Source organism: Apodemus sylvaticus, chromosome 1, assembly GCF_947179515.1.
Source record: "Apodemus sylvaticus chromosome 1, mApoSyl1.1, whole genome shotgun sequence".
Taxonomy (NCBI): Eukaryota; Metazoa; Chordata; class Mammalia; order Rodentia; family Muridae; genus Apodemus; species Apodemus sylvaticus.
In genome coordinates, this window is record NC_067472.1 from 57,314,843 (window position 1) to 57,328,820 (window position 13,978).

Sequence of the window (13,978 nt, forward strand, 5' to 3'; positions counted from 1 at the left end):
TGAAATAGTTTCTGGTCCTAATACTTGCAGTAAGCTGGGCCACAGCAGGACACTAAGTGGCCTCTAGCACTCCAATTGGTCTGGAAATCAGGAACATTTGTTCCCATTTCTCGGTGAGGTCACTCACTGGGCTAGGAACTGGAGTTAAAAGAGTTGCTGAAGGCTGGGACAGAGAACTTCAGGCTGTCCAGGGCTGCCTAGGTTCCTGCCGGAGGTCCCCACCCACTGTGCTTCCCGCCTTAGACAGCTCCCGGGTAGTCCCGCCCCTCCACCACGTACCGCCTCCATCCTGGCCCCGCCCCCAGGCGGAGCGGAGGCGCCGGGAGCGTTGCGAGCAGGCAGCGGAACCTTGGTGTGGAAGGCAGCGGTGGCCAGCGAGAGCCGAGAGGTACTGGCGGGATTAGGGATCGGGAGGCACCAGGTTCAGGCTGGATACCCAACAAAGTAGCCTGGACGTGAACCCTTGTAGTGTGGGGAGGAACGGGACTGCTGGCTGCTTTCACTACCCGCACCCCACCCAACCTCCTGCCCCGTCCAGCTCCGAGTCAGCACGTCCAGTGTTCTGTCTCCTGCTGGCAGCTCCCACTCCCTCCTCTGCATGGGCAGATTCATAGCTCCACTGAGTGGATTCATTGGTTCTGGAGTTTTCTCAGCAGTGCTGGCAGCTGCTTCTGCTGCAGAGTGTGGGACTCCCCCTATTCTGGGGCTCCCCTTCTCCCAGTGTGACCTCTTTCCCAGCCTTTGCAATCCTGGTTCTAGCCTGGGAGGAAACATCTGTAGCACTCTCTGGCAACAGAAATAGGGTCATGACCTCCAGATGTGCTGGGAAGCATCCAGCGCCTCCTCCTGGGGCAGCCAGGCCTTCCGGATCTGTGGGGGCGGGGCACCCCTCTTTTTCCCCCCAGTGACACAGGCTGCAAGGAATGTCCTGGCCTCAATGGACCTTGTGTGAAGATGTGGGGTGGGGGGCAGAGCCCAAGCACACCCCTTAAGGCAGGGCCAGAGCAAGAGGCAGCGCCTCGGCTGAGCTGCACACTTTCCCAGAGCTCAGCTGGTGAAGGGCCCTTACAGACCCTCCTCTCATGTTCTCTCGCTCTCCTCCCCGCACTGTGGCCTAACTCCAAGCCTGCATGTGCCCACAGCTTGGTCCATAGACCTGGGGCCTGCATAGGTCACACATGGACATAGTTGGCTACACCCTTTCAGTTTCCAAGCAGTCTTCAAAGAAAGCAAGAAGTTCAGCATCAGAGCTTATCCTAGAAGAAAGTGAGACGGGAGGACCCTGAGGAGGAGCCTCTTGTTTGATTCTGGAGACCCAGCTGATGGGTCCACGGAGTTTCTCTCTGCTCCTTCTGGCCCCACATGATGCCCTGGGTGACAGATAAAGCCGTACCAAGAGAGGCCTGCACCTGCCTGAGGCCTCCCACGCTCCCACGCCCCTGCCCCAGCTGTTGATGCCATCCATAGCTCAGCCCAAGGTGGGCTCAGCCTTCTCACACCTTTCGCACCTGCCTGGTCTAGCTTCACCACATTTCCGCACTTAGTAGGTCCCTGGGGCCTTGGGTGTTTCAGCCTTACATCCTGTGAGACCTCGAGCCTCTCCGCTCATAAGGCTGCCTCACTCCTACGCACACGCACACGGGCAGAGTAGACAGGTGCAGCGCTGCCAAGCCCAGAAGCAGCAGTTCTCAGCCTGTGTGCTGGGACCCCTGGAGGGCCGACAGTCCTGCCACAGGGGGCACACTTCAGATGTTTATGTTATGATTCTTAACAGTAGCAAAATTACAGTTGTAAAGTAGCAATGAAAATAATTTTATGGCTGTGAGGTCACCACACCATGAGGAGCTGTATTAGAGTAGCAGTGTTAGGAAGGCTGAGAACCACTCCTTAGAGATTCAGAGACAAGAACTAATTCAGGCACGCTCATCTTCTTAACCACGCCTCATTTCGACCTCCCTGCCCATGCACATGAGGCCAGGTAGACATATCCACAGGGTCCTGTTGGGACCAGCCGTTCTCACTCCCCGAGTGGGCATATAACCTACTAGAGGTTAGTATTGGCCCTGCCCTTTAGACTTAGGTGTCTTGGGTCCCAGGACTGAGCTGTTGTGACCCTAGCACCTTCCTCAGGATATAGGAGCCAAGCAGGGGGCTGGGCTGAGTTGGGGCCACTTCCTGTGTTATAGGAAGTCCTCTCACCACTGCTGTCTTACGGCAGCTGCCCCAAGAGCCCCTGTGTCCTTGAGGTATTGAGACTGCAGGAATGAGGGCATTGAGTCTAGGCCTTGGGTGCTCAGCTCCTTGGGGATCCTGGAGGAAGTGGGAGGTGCCAGGGAGGAAGGTCTCTGGGGACAGGACGTCCTCCCTTTGTCAAGTGGGCAAGACCCAGGCACCAGTGACTGCTTTGATTTCCGTCCCAGTGGAAACTGTCCAGAATTCGGTGGCAACCCTCGCTTTGGGCCTAGTTCCACAGCCAAGCCGTACAGGGGAGAACTGGGAGGCCCCGATACCGGCTATGCCCAGTAGAGGCAAAGCGTCACAGCTCAGCCCCCAACCTTGACCCAAGCCTGGGAGGGGGCTGGAAACTTCAGCCCCAGGCAGACAAGGAAGTGGCCAGGAAAGCGGAAGCAGCTTTGATGGTCCCGGAGGGGGCCGGAAGCCAAATGGGGTGGTGGAGGACTGGGCTGGGGGCCTGAGTTCCTGTTTTCTCCCCAGGCCCATCTGAGCAGCCCCCTCCTCCCGAAGTGCCAGAGCCACTGAAACCTCAGCCTTCTGGCTGGGCACCAAGGACCCGTGCCCACCAATGCGGCCCGGCCCCCAGAGAGTCAGGCCCACAGAGCACGCCCATGTGGGCCGGTGGTGTGGGGAGCCCTCGGCGGGGCATGGCCCCTGCACCTACCGATGACCTCTTTGCCCGTAAGCTGCGCCAACCTGCCCGGCCCCCACTGACACCACATACCTTTGAGCCAAGGCCAGCTCGGGGCCCACTCCTGCGCAGTGGCAGTGATGCAGGTGAAGTCCGGCCCCCTACACCAGCCAGCCCCCGTGCCCGTGCCCACAGCCATGAGGATGCCAGCCGCCCTGCTGCAACCCCTACTCGGCTCTTCACTGACCCACTGGCACTGCTGGGGTTGCCAGCTGAGGAACCAGAGCCCACCTTCCCGCCAGTGCTGGAACCCCGGTGGTTTGCTCACTACGATGTGCAGAGCTTGCTCTTTGACTGGGCTCCACGATCTCGGGGGACAGGCAGCCATACCGAGGCTAACTCTGGGATTCTGGCCTTAGCTGAGGACCAGACTACCACCTCAGATCTACTGCTCGGAGCACCTGGCTTTGTGAGCGAGCTTGGTGGTGAGGGCGAGCTAGGGCTGGGAGGGATAACACCCCCACCTGTGCCTCCTGCACTGCCTAATGCGGCTGTGTCGGTCCTGGAGGAGCCACAGACCCGGAGCACAGCGTACAGCCTGGAGCACGCAGATCTGGGAGCAGGCTACTACCGCAAGTACTTCTATGGCAAAGGTAAGGGGCAGGAGAGCCTGGGAGAGGGAGGAGAGGGTCTGGGTCAAAAGTCCCTGTGGTCTACACTGTGTACCGTGGGAGGCTCATGGGCTGTCCTTTCCCTATGAGGAGGAGCAGGAGCTGAATTGGGCTCTGTTGGCTCAACTCTAGCCACTTCTTTAAGGCCAAGCCTGGTGTCTCACCTGAAGTCAGGGGCGTGCCCTTCCACCTGGCTCTGCTTCATAACCCTCCAGGAAGCCAGTGAGCGATTTCCTATTTCCATATCTGTGTGATGAAACCCTGTTTTCATCATTAGCAGGAAAAGAAGCTTCCGTGTCTTGAAAGGGAGAACATAAGCTTTGGTGGCAGCATTAACATCGGAGTACTTAGGCATTTGGTCCCAGGGCCTGGGCCAGGGTGTTAATGTGGGTGGGACTGCAAACGGGGCGCGGTGGGGGGGGCGGGGAGAGGGGGAATGAACTTGTCAGGTTCAGCACTTGGTGTGAGAGAACCTAGGGCGGTACTTCTGGGGTGGGCGTGGTCGAGAAGGGATAGGGTGGTCTGTGGGGTTGACCGATAGGCCACCTACCAACCCCGCTACCCCAGAACACCAGAACTTCTTTGGGCTGGATGAGGCGCTGGGTCCGGTGGCAGTGAGCCTGCGACGGGAGGAAAAAGAGGGCAGCGGAGGGGGCACCCTTCACAGCTACCGAGTCATCGTGCGGACCACGCAGGTGCGCTGGGATTACAGGCTCAGGAGGCGGGTTCCCTCCACCACAACCGATACAAAAACTGAATGTTCCTACATCCCATCCTTAGCTCCGGACCCTCCGTGGCACCATCTCGGAGGACGCACTGCCTCCTGGCCCCCCGAGGGGCCTATCCCCGAGGAAGCTTCTGGAACACGTGGCTCCGCGGCTGAGCCCAACCTGCCTGCGCCTGGGTTCCGCCTCTCCCAAGGTGCCCCGCACGCTGCTTACTCTAGATGAGCAAGTGGTGAGTGCCCGGAGGAAGGAGGGCTCAGCTTCCCGGGAAGATGGCTCTCAACCTCCATCTCCCTGGGAAGCTTCTGAATCCTGACCTGATTTGACAGGACCTAGGGAGAGCTGACCCACCTCCGGCGTTTCAGAGAGAAGGATCCAGGGTCACAGGAGACTTGTTTGATCAAGGAAGGCTTGTAGAGCAGCCACAGCATGTTAGGAATGCAGAATATGGGGCTGCAGCTCTGGCCTCCTCAGGCTCTGCATTAAAAAAACAACCAACCAACCAACCAACCTAAGGCGATTGCTTCTTAGGCACCTTTTCAGTGCTGCTGACCCTGTTGCTTCACAACTCCTTCACTATTTTTTGCCTTTTTTCCCCCTCCCCCAGCCTGTTTGGTCTCCTCCCCAGATGGGAAGCTTCCCAGAGCTTCTTCCTGTTCCACTTCAGGACACTCAAGCTAGCTGGCAGTCCTGTGCCTTGTGCTAAAGTTGCCCCCTGGCCCCGGGTCTCCTGTGTTGTTTATTACAGTGGTCACTGAACAAATACATCTCATACCTTCATGTCATCAGACCCTAGCCCAGATCCTGAAACAACTCCAGATGAGATTCTGTCCCCGAGTGTGGCCAAGAGAGCTCCTGATGCAATACAGGAAGCGCAGGGTTCAGTGACAGGAGAATATGGGGTGGGGGTCTCTAGAGGCCACACAGATGGTATTGACTGCAGCCAAAGTTTCACACTGGCAAACATATAAGCCCTCAGACTAGCATGAGCCTGTTTTTCTGGGCAGGCAGGATTGACAAGTTTTGTTTTTGGTTTTTTTTTTTTTTTCTGAGCAGAAGGCTCTACAGTGATGGTTTAGCCATCTCTACACATCACATGACGTCTTGTGTGGGTGGAGGGCTTGTATTTTTTGTTTTGTTTTGCTTGTTTTTGTCTTATAGATATTGAAAGGCACAGAGGGATTCAGGACAGACAGATCTGAGAGGCACACATAGACAGGCTGGATGGAAAATAGGCCCAAAGCTGTGGTTGTTGTTCAGATTAGACATGGTGGTCATGATGGTTAAAGGTAATGATGAGGTGGCTAGCACTTTGTGACCAACCAAAAAGTGTGAGGAGGGTTGAGATGCCCAGCTTCTCAGCCCCTGGGAGTTGTGTTTTGTTGTGGGCTCCAGGGACTCTGGAGGAGGGATAGAGGTAGAGGGCAGAGACATCATAATTGAGGGGTCAAGATACTGGAAAGGGCCAGGTGTGGCGGTGCGTGTCTTTAGTCCTAGCGCTCAGGAGGCAGAGGCAAGAGGATCTTTGTGAGTTCTAGGCCAACCCAGTCTACATCGTGAGTTTCAGGACACCCAGGGCTATGTAGAGAGACTCTGTCTCAATATATATATATATTTGGAAGGGACCTGGCAGCTGGTGACCCAGACCTGGAGCTCGGGAAAAGGGTCTGAGCTGGAAACAGTTGTGAGGGAGAAAAGACAAACGTGGAGGGAAGCTTAGGCGGAGGGAGGGCTTCAAGCCAGATGAGGTTCCTGTTGTCATCCCCAACACGAGGACCAACTGCGCCAAGAGCGCCAGGACAAGGTCATATCTGTGTGCTCTATAGGGGAGCTGTGTTTTTTTTCTGGGTTTGGTTTGCAACCCCCTCCCCCACGCACACGCACGCACGCACCTCCCCTGAAGTACAGAAGCCAGGAGGACCTCAGGCATGCTAGGTAAGCCATCAGCCACAGAGGTTAGCTATGGAGGAGGGAAGTGAGAGCGCGGGCTGGGAGATGAGATTACTTCAATGGGGTCAGTGGGACAGATCTGTCTGCAACAGGAAAACACTAAAGAAAGTGTGCAGAGCCGGGCGCTGGTGGCGCACGCCTGTAATCCCAGCACTCTGGGAGGCAGAGGCAGGCAGATTTCCGAGTTCGAGGCCAGCCTGGTCTACAGAGTGAGTTCCAGGACAGCCAGGGCTACACAGAGAAACCCTGTCTCGGAAAAACCAAATCTAAAAAAACCAAAAAAAAAAAAAAAAAAAAAAAGAAAGTGTGCAGAGAAACCAGGCATGGTGGTAGATGCCTGTAATCCCCATATTAGGCAGCTGAGACAGGAGGATTGCAGTGAATTCAAAGCCAGCATAGCAAGACCCTGTCTCAAACAAATTTTAAAAAATGCAGGTACATGTCTAGAATTCCAGTGTTTGGGAGGAATCAGGAGTTCAAGGCCAGTCTTAGCTATATAGTGAGTTTTAAGTACAGCCGGGACTATGCACTATATCCTATCAAAAAGACAGACGGGACAGGAATGGCTCCAAACCTCAGCGGGCTGCGCACCGGCGTGTTGGAGGTGAGGGAGGGGAGCGTGCTGGAGCCTGGACTGAGGAGATGGTAACGTGGACCTTTGTTGGGACCGAAAACACTGTGCTTGACAGGTTCTCAACCTTCCTGCTGCTGTTGCCCTTCACCACAGTTCCAATTGTTTGCATTTCTACTTTAGAACTGTAATTTTGCTACCCTTAGAATTGTATCATACATATCTGATTTCTGCTGTTATGTGACCCCTATGAAAGGGTCACAACCATGGGTTGGAAGTCATCTCTTTGTGGCTGGAGAACTAGTTAAATCCTCCATCCCTTCCCTGTGACACCCCCCTCCCCGCACCCTCATGAGCACAAGGAGAGGGCCAGGTGGAACCCACGTGATGGGCAGAGGCGCACAGATGGGTCAGAGTCCCTCCCAGGGCAGCCCCAGCCCCAAAGGCCAGCTCTACACCATGGTAAGGCTGGCCAGCACTGACGCCTTTGTCTTCTGTTGTCTGTGACCTCCCAGCTGAGCTTCCAACGGAAGGTAGGCATCCTGTACTGCCGGGCCGGCCAGGGCTCCGAGGAAGAGATGTACAACAACCAGGAGGCCAGCGCCGCCTTCATGCAGTTCCTCACCTTGCTGGGGGACGTGGTGCGACTCAAAGGCTTTGAGAGTTACCGGGCCCAGCTGGATACCAAAAGTGAGCCCTCCCACCCCTAAGGGACTGAGGTGCAGGGCACAACTTGATCAGCACTCCTGTGATGGCTGGGAATGGGGCTGAGCTACCCACGGCAGTCTAGCGCTCTGCCTCTAAGACTGTCTTATTTCTGGGTTTGTTCTATCTCAGCACCCCTATCCTGATTCGCCTTCACTCTGCTGTGGGGAGAGGGGAGGGAATTTACCAAGGATGGGGGCTTGAGAGGGTTGACCACAAGTGACTGGGACATGGAAGGAAGTTCAGGCAAGACTCACGGAAGTCACTCACACCACCCGTGTTCTCTTTGTGTCTCCAACTGTCTGGCTACAGCGGATTCCACTGGCACACACTCACTCTACACCACTTACCAAGACCATGAGATCATGTTTCACGTGTCCACGATGCTGCCTTACACGCCTAATAACCAGCAACAGGTATGTGAGGGGTTGGGACTTTTGGGAAGCGGTGGAGGGTGTTCCTTGAGGTAATATCAGAACCTTAGCATCAGTTCTGCTGAACCCAACAACCCTCCTCTCTGGCTCAACCACCTTCCTAAATGCCCTCCTCAGGCCTCAGGCCTTTACAAGGCACAGGTGAGGAACCTCTGGTGCTTTTGCCTAAATGAGGGATTTGAGGGGCACAAAACGCATCTCTCATTGCCTACCTCTAACCCCCAGCTCCTGAGGAAGCGTCATATCGGCAACGACATTGTGACCATCGTGTTCCAGGAGCCGGGTAGCAAGCCCTTCTGCCCCACGACGATCCGCTCTCACTTCCAGCACGTTTTCTTGGTGGTGCGTGCGCATGCTCCCTGCACCCCACACACCTCATACAGGTGGGTGCTAGGGTGAGCTCAGGTTTACCATGGGCACCAATTATTGGACACCTTCCCTGCCCCTTTCTGCCTCTGGTTCCCTCACTACAGCCTTTCTCCACGCAGGGTGGCAGTGAGCCGCACCCAGGACACTCCTGCCTTCGGGCCGGCGCTGCCAGAAGGCGGAGGCCCCTTTGCAGCCAACGCCGATTTCCGGGCTTTTCTGTTGGCCAAGGCACTCAATGGTGAGCAAGCGGCCGGTCACGCACGCCAGTTCCACGCCATGGCTACACGCACACGCCAGCAGTACCTGCAGGACCTGGCTACTAATGAAGTGACCACTACTTCGCTGGACTCGGCTTCACGGTTTGGCCTGCCATCTCTGGGGGGCAGGCGCCGGGCAACCCCTCGGAGCCCAGGCGCGGAGCTGCAGGCGGCGGGCGCGCTGATGTGGGGGGTGCGCGCGGCGCCAGGGGCACGGGTCGCAGCAGGAGCTGAAACGAGCGGCCCGGACGACGCCGAGGTACCCTGCTTGTTGGGCATCTCAGCAGAGACGCTGGTGCTGGTGGCACCTCGCGATGGCCGCGTGGTCTTCAACTGTGCCTGTCGCGACGTATTGGCCTGGACCTTCTCAGAACACCAACTGGATCTGTACCACGGGCGCGGAGAGGCGATCACGCTGCGGCTCGACGGGGCCCCAGGGCAAGCCGTGGGCGAAGTCGTGGCACGTCTGCAGGTGAGCCAGAGTCCAAAACTAAGGCGCCGGCCTCCCCGGGTCTGGTGCGCATCAGGGGCGGAGCCCATTGGAAACCCGTTAGGCTGCCGTGGTGGGTCGGGGAAGGGGGGTGGCTTGCACAGGCGACTTCTAATCTCCAGAGTCTCCAATTGGAATACACAACTCTCAGGTGGGTTGCTAGAGCTCCACCGGCAAGTCGCGTTAAGTAGATCGAGGCGGTATGGGACCAGGGCGGGGCCTCTGGGAAGCCACGCCCTCAAGGGCCACGCTCATCCAACCTTTCCTTGCAGCTGGTGAGCCGAGGCTGTGAGACCAGAGAACTAGCGCTGCCCCGAGATGGCCAAGGTCGCCTGGGCTTCGAGGTGGATGCAGAGGGCTTCATCACGCACGTGGAGCGCTTCACCTTCGCGGAGACCACGGGGCTTCGGCCTGGAGCGCGTCTGCTGCGCGTCTGCGGCCAGACGCTGCCCAAGCTGGGTCCAGAAGCTGCTGCCCAGATGCTGCGCTCTGCGCCCAAGGTCTGCGTCACGGTCCTACCCCCAGACGAGAGCGGCCGGCCGCGAAGGTCAGGGCACCAGGGGTGGGGGCTGGGGGGTAGGAGGGGTAGGCAGCTGTGCCTCCCCTGTTAGCTTCAGCACGCTCTGAATCTTACCTTACTCATCTAGACTTGAAACTGTTTAAGACTATGCCTTCCTGCTCTAAAGGTCAGACAGCCTCCTATTATTTCAGGATATCAGCTCCTCCGCCCCAAGTGCACACTGATTGATCATTTCCTATTCTAAACCCATTATAGGCCAATTTTCCCTAAAGAGCCCCAAATAGTAAATATCTTGAGGCTTTTGGAGCCATTGCTCTGCCACAGTTAATCAGTTCTTTTGTAGGAAAATGATTGTATGCCTGAGTTTCTACCAAAACCATGGAGGCTGGAACTTTGGGATTTGATATAGATGCTCTTTATCTTGTGAAGGGGTTACTTACTGGTAAACCCAACATAAGGTCAAAAAATTCCAAGTGGAAATACATTATGCTCAGACTGTAATTTTTTCATGTCATGAAATACTCTATTAATATCTTTAAATTACTTAAACATCTAAAAACTAAGGCTAGAGAGGCGGCTCAGCCATTAAGAGCATTTGCTGCCCTGCAGAGGACCTGAGTTGGATTCCTAGCACCCCCATGGCGATCCACAACAGCCTGTATGTACCCCGAGATCCAGGAGGCCCACGCCCTCTTCTGGTCTCCATAGGCAGCTGCATTCACATGTGCCTGCCCCCTCCCCACATAAATACATATTTTAAGATATCTAAAAACTATTCTTAGATAGGAGTTTCAAAAACTGGCATGTGTGCTAATAAAAAGAAAGAGAAGCATAGACTGGATTTGGCTCCAGGCAGTGCACTGTGAATGCCAATCAGTTTATATTACATTATTTAAACTGTAAGTACTGTTCTGTGTGTTTGACAAAAAAAGCAGGGAGTGGCCTGCTTAGGGTCCATTGGACAGCCATGGATACAAAGTTAACAGTGATCTCTGTCAGCTGCAGAGCCCAGAGCGCTCTGTAGCTGACAAGCATTGATAGGAAGAGGCTCTCTTCCTTCTGGACGCCTGGCTGTAGCTGGGATCCGGGCGGAGGCTGTGGAAGCGATGGATGGAGGGTCCTACCTGACGCTGCCCCACCCCCATCCTCCAGGAGCTTTTCGGAGCTGTATATGCTCTCTCTGAAGGAACGCAGCCGGCGCGGGGCCCTGGAGCCAGCACAGGACGAGACTGTGAAGATGGTCACCTTGCTTCCCACTAAGCAGCTGCTACATTTTTGCCTGAATGACAGTAACAGTCCTCCAGGGCCTGGGACTCTGACTGAGGAGAGAACAGAGTTCCTGCACAGCCACAACTCCCTGTCACCTCGCAGGTACACCCCGTGGCCAGCCTTTTAGGACCTGAAAGTACAGCTCTAGAAAAGCAGCTCTCAGTTCTGAGCCGCCCCTACCCTCCTTAGCTCCATGTCCGATGAGGCGCCAGTCCTGCCCAACACCACTCCAGACCTCCTCCTTGTCACCACTGCCAACTCATCTGCCCCCGGTCCTGACAGAGAGACACCCCCTTCCCAGGTAAGCAGAAACAAAGCTCTGGACATTCATTGCTGAAGTGACAGTGGGTGTTACTGCTTGATGGTCACTTTGCCCCTAGGACCAATCGGGAAGCCCCAGGAGCCGTGAAGACACCAGTGACTCAGCCCCGGAATTGAGGGCCTCCATCCTGCCCAGAACCTTGTCTCTGCGGAATTCCATCAGTAAGAGTGAGTCTGGAGCAGGAGGAGAAGATAGCCAGTTCTAGCCCCCTCCCCGCCCCTCCCCCACCCTTGCAACTCCTAAGCCTTGCTCCTGCGACTTGCAGTTATGTCAGAAGCCGGCAGTGAGACCCTGGAGGATGAGTGGCAGTCTATCTCAGAGATCGCCTCCACCTGCAACACAATTCTGGAGTCACTGTCCCGGGAGGGTGAGGCCGCCAGGGGCCCAGGGGAGAGAGAGGAGAGGATCCAGAATGATATTTATCCCTTTCAGACCTGCCCACAACCTGCTCTTTCTCTCTCTCTCTCTTTCTCTGTCTCTCATAGGACAGCCGATCCCAGAGAGTGGAGACCCCAAGGAAGCTTTAAAGTGTGATTCTGAGTAAGGTTTCTGCCCTCACATACCCACTTGTGTGTGTGTGTGTGTGTGTGTGTGTGTGTCCCTTCCCTGCCTGCCCATTGGAGTTCAATGTTACCTAGGCTCTGCTTCCACACATCCCTAAGTCTCAGAAGACAGGGTTGGGTTCATTATCAGTCAGGGGTGTCTGGGAGCCTTCACTGCCTCGGCTGAGCTCTGACCCCATGTCCTCAGGCCAGAACCTGGGAGCCTGTCAGAAAAGGTCTCTCACCTGGAGTCCATGCTCAGGAAGCTCCAGGAGGACCTGCAGAGGGTGAGGAGGGAGCCTGGCGGGAGCAAGGGCTGCCGGCCTGCCCACCCACCCACCTGCGGAAAGGGTTCTGACTAACGCTCTTCAACGTAGGAGAAGGCGGACAGGGCTGCCCTGGAGGAGGAGGTTCGGAGCCTCAGACACAACAACCAGAGGCTGCTGGCAGAGTCGGAGAGCGCCGCCACCCGCCTGCTCCTGGCCTCTAAGCAGCTGGGTTCACCCACTACTGACCGGGCCTGAGTTCCAGTCTGAATCCAGACTTGCATGGGACTGCCTGGCCTCTCAGAGCAACTGGGTCATACTAGTGACCTTCCTCAGGACTTCCTCCCTGCGTGTCTTAGCACTGCCCCCTCTTCCCAGCCCATTTGGTGGCTAATACCTGTCCCTGTTTGTAAATATTCTGTAAAGAAAAGGGGACATCAGAGTTTTAAAAAACAAAAACAAACAACTCTATTTGTGTTTGTGTTCAAGATACACTGAAGGGGGGAGTCACCCCCCCTCCCTAGGGTCACATCAAGCTCCTAAAAGCAGTAGGACAGGTCCCAGGGACAGTGACTTAGAGCTAGCCTGGCACCAGGCAGAGGGTGGGGCCTCTGAGATTAGAATACCCATTACCCCCCCTTAATTTATTGGGTTCTCTTGGGAAGCAGGTGGCCATTCTTCCTGCCTGTCTGTTTGGAGCAGGAATGGGAACACAGCAAGCCTGCGGGGCAGGGCAAGGCGGGGGTGGTGTGATGTGGGGCGGTGTGGTGGTGGATTCTGGCCACGCAGTATGGAACCCCCAGTAACCCCCACTGAGCTGAGCTTAGGAGCACCATTGACTGCCACCGGACCCCCCTTCGGGCCCCAGGACCTCATCAGCCTCTCCTTGGGGTTTCCTCTGCTGAGGCCCAGACCCTGAGTGAGGACAGGATAAGCATGGCTGAGTAACAGTGGGGCTCTGAGCAAAAGGATGCCTTCTCTGAGGAAGCTAATAGGAGGACTGAGTTTAGAAAGTTGATTTTCAGATATCACAGGTATTCCAGGAGGGCCACTCTAGGGGCTCCAGGGCTGGACTTGGGGTCCTTGAAGGAATCCAGGTTAAAGAGGCTTTTAAGCTTGGTCAGAAAGTGGTGAGAGGACACTAGGAATCCCCAATCAGACGTTCCTACATGTGACCTAGCTTTTCCTGGTTGAACATATTTTATTACTGGGATAAAATACAGACCAACAAAACAAAACTTGCTTAAGGAAGAGGGTTTTTATTTTGAGTCTGGTTTGAGGGGATTCAGTACCTAATGGTAGAGAAGTTTGCAGTGGGAGCAGATACATTGTATCCAGTCTAGAACGGAGAAAATCCTTGCTGGTGCCTAGCGACTCTCTTTTTTTATTCACTATGGGGCTCTAAGGGACAATGCCTCTCACAATCGTCCATCGGTTAACCCCCTTGGGAGTCCCTCACAAGCATTCAGGTTGACAATGAAGCTTAATCATCATAGGGACTGTGGTGAGCAGTCTCGTGGGGCAGTGTGGACGGAGGGAAGGCCCAGGTCACTCTGGGCATGTGTCTGCAGACCTCTGGGATCTGACCCTGTGCTTGATAGATGTTTAGAGAGAGTGGTAAGGAATGTCTAGGTGTCAGCTTTTTAGCTGCAGGTAGGCAGGCTAGTGCGGAAGGAAGCTGTAGCAGCAGCCCTGGCGGGAGGACACAGGAACGACACCGGGAGGAATGAGCAGATTTCCCAGGACCTTGGGAAAGACTGGATGCACGATGTTGGTAAGGGAGACGAGGTGGTATCCTCTGTGATGACCAAGCTTCCGGCTGGAGCCGCTGGTGGGTGGGAGGGTAATAGTTGAGACAGAGAGGAAGGAGGAGGAACAGCCTGGGATGACTGTGGCCACTTGGAACAGGGTGAGTTTAGGAGACGTCAGCGGAGAACTGACCAGTGGCTAGCGCCCAGGGGACAGAAGTCTGGGCTAAATACAAAGATTTAGGATGGATGAGCCATTTATACGGTGAGGTC

The 13,978-nt window shown here is 55.6% G+C and overlaps 1 protein-coding gene across 1 annotated transcript; it reads left to right on the top strand.

Annotated features, from left to right (window-relative positions):
- Nucleotides 1–275: 275 nt before the first annotated feature.
- Nucleotides 276–12,423, top strand: Sipa1 (signal-induced proliferation-associated 1). Its single transcript, XM_052192305.1, has 16 exons — nucleotides 276–388; nucleotides 2,716–3,519; nucleotides 4,105–4,232; nucleotides 4,318–4,494; nucleotides 7,299–7,473; nucleotides 7,801–7,904; nucleotides 8,148–8,305; nucleotides 8,411–9,020; nucleotides 9,311–9,585; nucleotides 10,711–10,929; nucleotides 11,017–11,128; nucleotides 11,208–11,316; nucleotides 11,415–11,516; nucleotides 11,635–11,689; nucleotides 11,900–11,978; nucleotides 12,069–12,423. The coding sequence occupies exons 2-16, from the start codon at nucleotides 2,847–2,849 to the stop codon at nucleotides 12,213–12,215; spliced, it is 3,123 nt and encodes a 1,040-aa protein (XP_052048265.1). The 5' UTR covers nucleotides 276–388; nucleotides 2,716–2,846; the 3' UTR covers nucleotides 12,216–12,423.
- The last annotated feature ends 1,555 nt before the right edge of the window (nucleotides 12,424–13,978 follow it).

Excerpts from the sequence above, each read along its gene's own strand:
- Sipa1 (XM_052192305.1), top strand. The coding sequence starts at position 2,847 with ATGTGGGCCGGTGGTGTGGGGAGCCCTCGGCGGGGCATGGCCCCTGCA. Across the intron at positions 8,306-8,410 it reads ACCCCACACACCTCATACAG|GGTGGCAGTGAGCCGCACCC; the intron begins GTGGGTGCTAGG and ends TTCTCCACGCAG. Across the intron at positions 11,317-11,414 it reads GCGGAATTCCATCAGTAAGA|TTATGTCAGAAGCCGGCAGT; the intron begins GTGAGTCTGGAG and ends TGCGACTTGCAG.